We start from the raw sequence: 1,613 nt of genomic DNA on the forward strand, positions 1-1,613 counted from the left end.
ATTGGCTGAGGTTGCCGTCCTTGTCCAAGTTTGATGGTACGCAAGGTCCTGTTGCAGATCAAACGACCCTTTTGAGTTAATTCCTGGACTGCATCTTGTTCACCATTTGGGGTCAAGCCTGATCATCTTATGTGAAAGTTTTTTGAGTAATATCTTATGTGAAAGTGATCCCTTCAATGTGCCATCACTCCATTTTCGAGCGATCTTCATACCTGATTTGTATCCTACTTCAGGTAAAAAATCGGCCAAAGTAACCCGTGCTGCACTGAGGTAGCTTGTTCACCCTCCTGTAATTAAGATATCCAGAAGCTCAACAGATCTCCTAAGTTTTCTGTCCCGGCACACAGCCTCAATAAGCTTTGCCCAACAACTAGCCTCTGGCATGAACCCAAATTTGGCCAATCCATACAATGCGGCTGTCGCATCTGCCACTTGCCCAACATCGCACAGACCAATCAACAATTTGTTTGAGGCTGCATAGTGCGGCAAAAACCCTCTTCTGAGCATTAATCCCAGCAAGCCAACGGCCTTCTCCATATCTCCACTTGAGCATAGAGTATTCATCACAATCCGATAGCTTGCGACGTTCAACTGAACTCCTTCCTGTGGCAATCTCCCAAGCAAGTCCATTACTTCCGCCATCCGCCCATCTTTGCACAGCCCTTCAAGCAGCAGATTGTATGTGACAACATCAGCCTTGCATCCCTTCTCCCTCATCTCCATCAGAAGATCGATCCCCTCATCGACACTCCCATGTCTGCAAAGGCACCCGATCAATGCCGTGTAGCTGACGGCGTCTGGTTCCACCCCAGCAGTCCTCATCTCCTCAAACACCAGCTTTGCATTCTCCACTTCCCCTTTCTTGCAGTGTCCATTGATAAGAGTTGCATAGTTGAAAGCATTTGGCTCACACTCATTCTTCCTCATAAAACCAAAGATTGTCTGTGCCTTCTCCACCTGCCCCAGCCGGCAGAACCCGTCGATGATCACATTGTATGTCAGCTGGTCCGGCACGATGTGGTCTTTCTCGATCATCCCCTCGAACAGTTCAAACGCTTCCTTCATCTTACCAGCACGACAGAGCCCACCTAGCAAGGTCGAATAGGTGACCAGGTTTGGCCTCACATCGCCGCAGGTGTACTCACGCATTTCATCGAGCACCCTGAAGGCGGTCTCGGAGTCGCCGTTCTTGATGTAGTGCTTGATGAGGATGTTGTAGACGCAGGTGTTTGGAGCGGGGAGGTACTTGTTCCGGGGGTCGCGCAGGTCGGCTATGAGGTCGGCGAGGACGTCGGGGCAGCGGGAGGAGACGAGGCGGTCGAGGCAGACGGCGAGGGCCTTGTGCGAGACGCGGCGGCGGTGGAGGAGCGACGGCAGGAGGCGGAGGAGCGCGAGGGCGTGGTCGGGCGGGAGGAGGCGGAGGAGCGGCAGGAGGTGCGGCTCGAGGAAGCGGCAGGGCGCGGAGGCGGCGCGGCGGAGGACGGCGGTGGCGGCGGACGGGAGGCGGGCGCGCGCGAGGCGGATGAGGAGCGCGGAGAAGGTGGACGCGGTGTGCGAGAAGCCGCGCTGCTCCGCGGCGGCGTTGAAGAGGTCGAGCGCGCGCTGCCCGGACT

General features: G+C 55.5%; 1 protein-coding gene across 1 annotated transcript in view; it reads right to left on the reverse strand.

Moving 5' to 3' along the window:
• Positions 1-6: 6 nt before the first annotated feature.
• The window catches only part of LOC123157713 (pentatricopeptide repeat-containing protein At5g18475), a gene marked incomplete at its 5' end in the record, with an annotated part of 2,227 nt that continues 620 nt past the window's right edge, over positions 7-1,613 (reverse strand). Inside the window, one exon of the mRNA XM_044575947.1 lies at positions 7-1,613. This exon is cut by the window's right edge and continues 10 nt beyond it. Within this exon, the coding sequence (XP_044431882.1) occupies positions 280-1,613 (1,334 nt within the window).

This window comes from Triticum aestivum, chromosome 7B, assembly GCF_018294505.1.
Source record: "Triticum aestivum cultivar Chinese Spring chromosome 7B, IWGSC CS RefSeq v2.1, whole genome shotgun sequence".
NCBI classification, from domain to species: Eukaryota; Viridiplantae; Streptophyta; class Magnoliopsida; order Poales; family Poaceae; genus Triticum; species Triticum aestivum.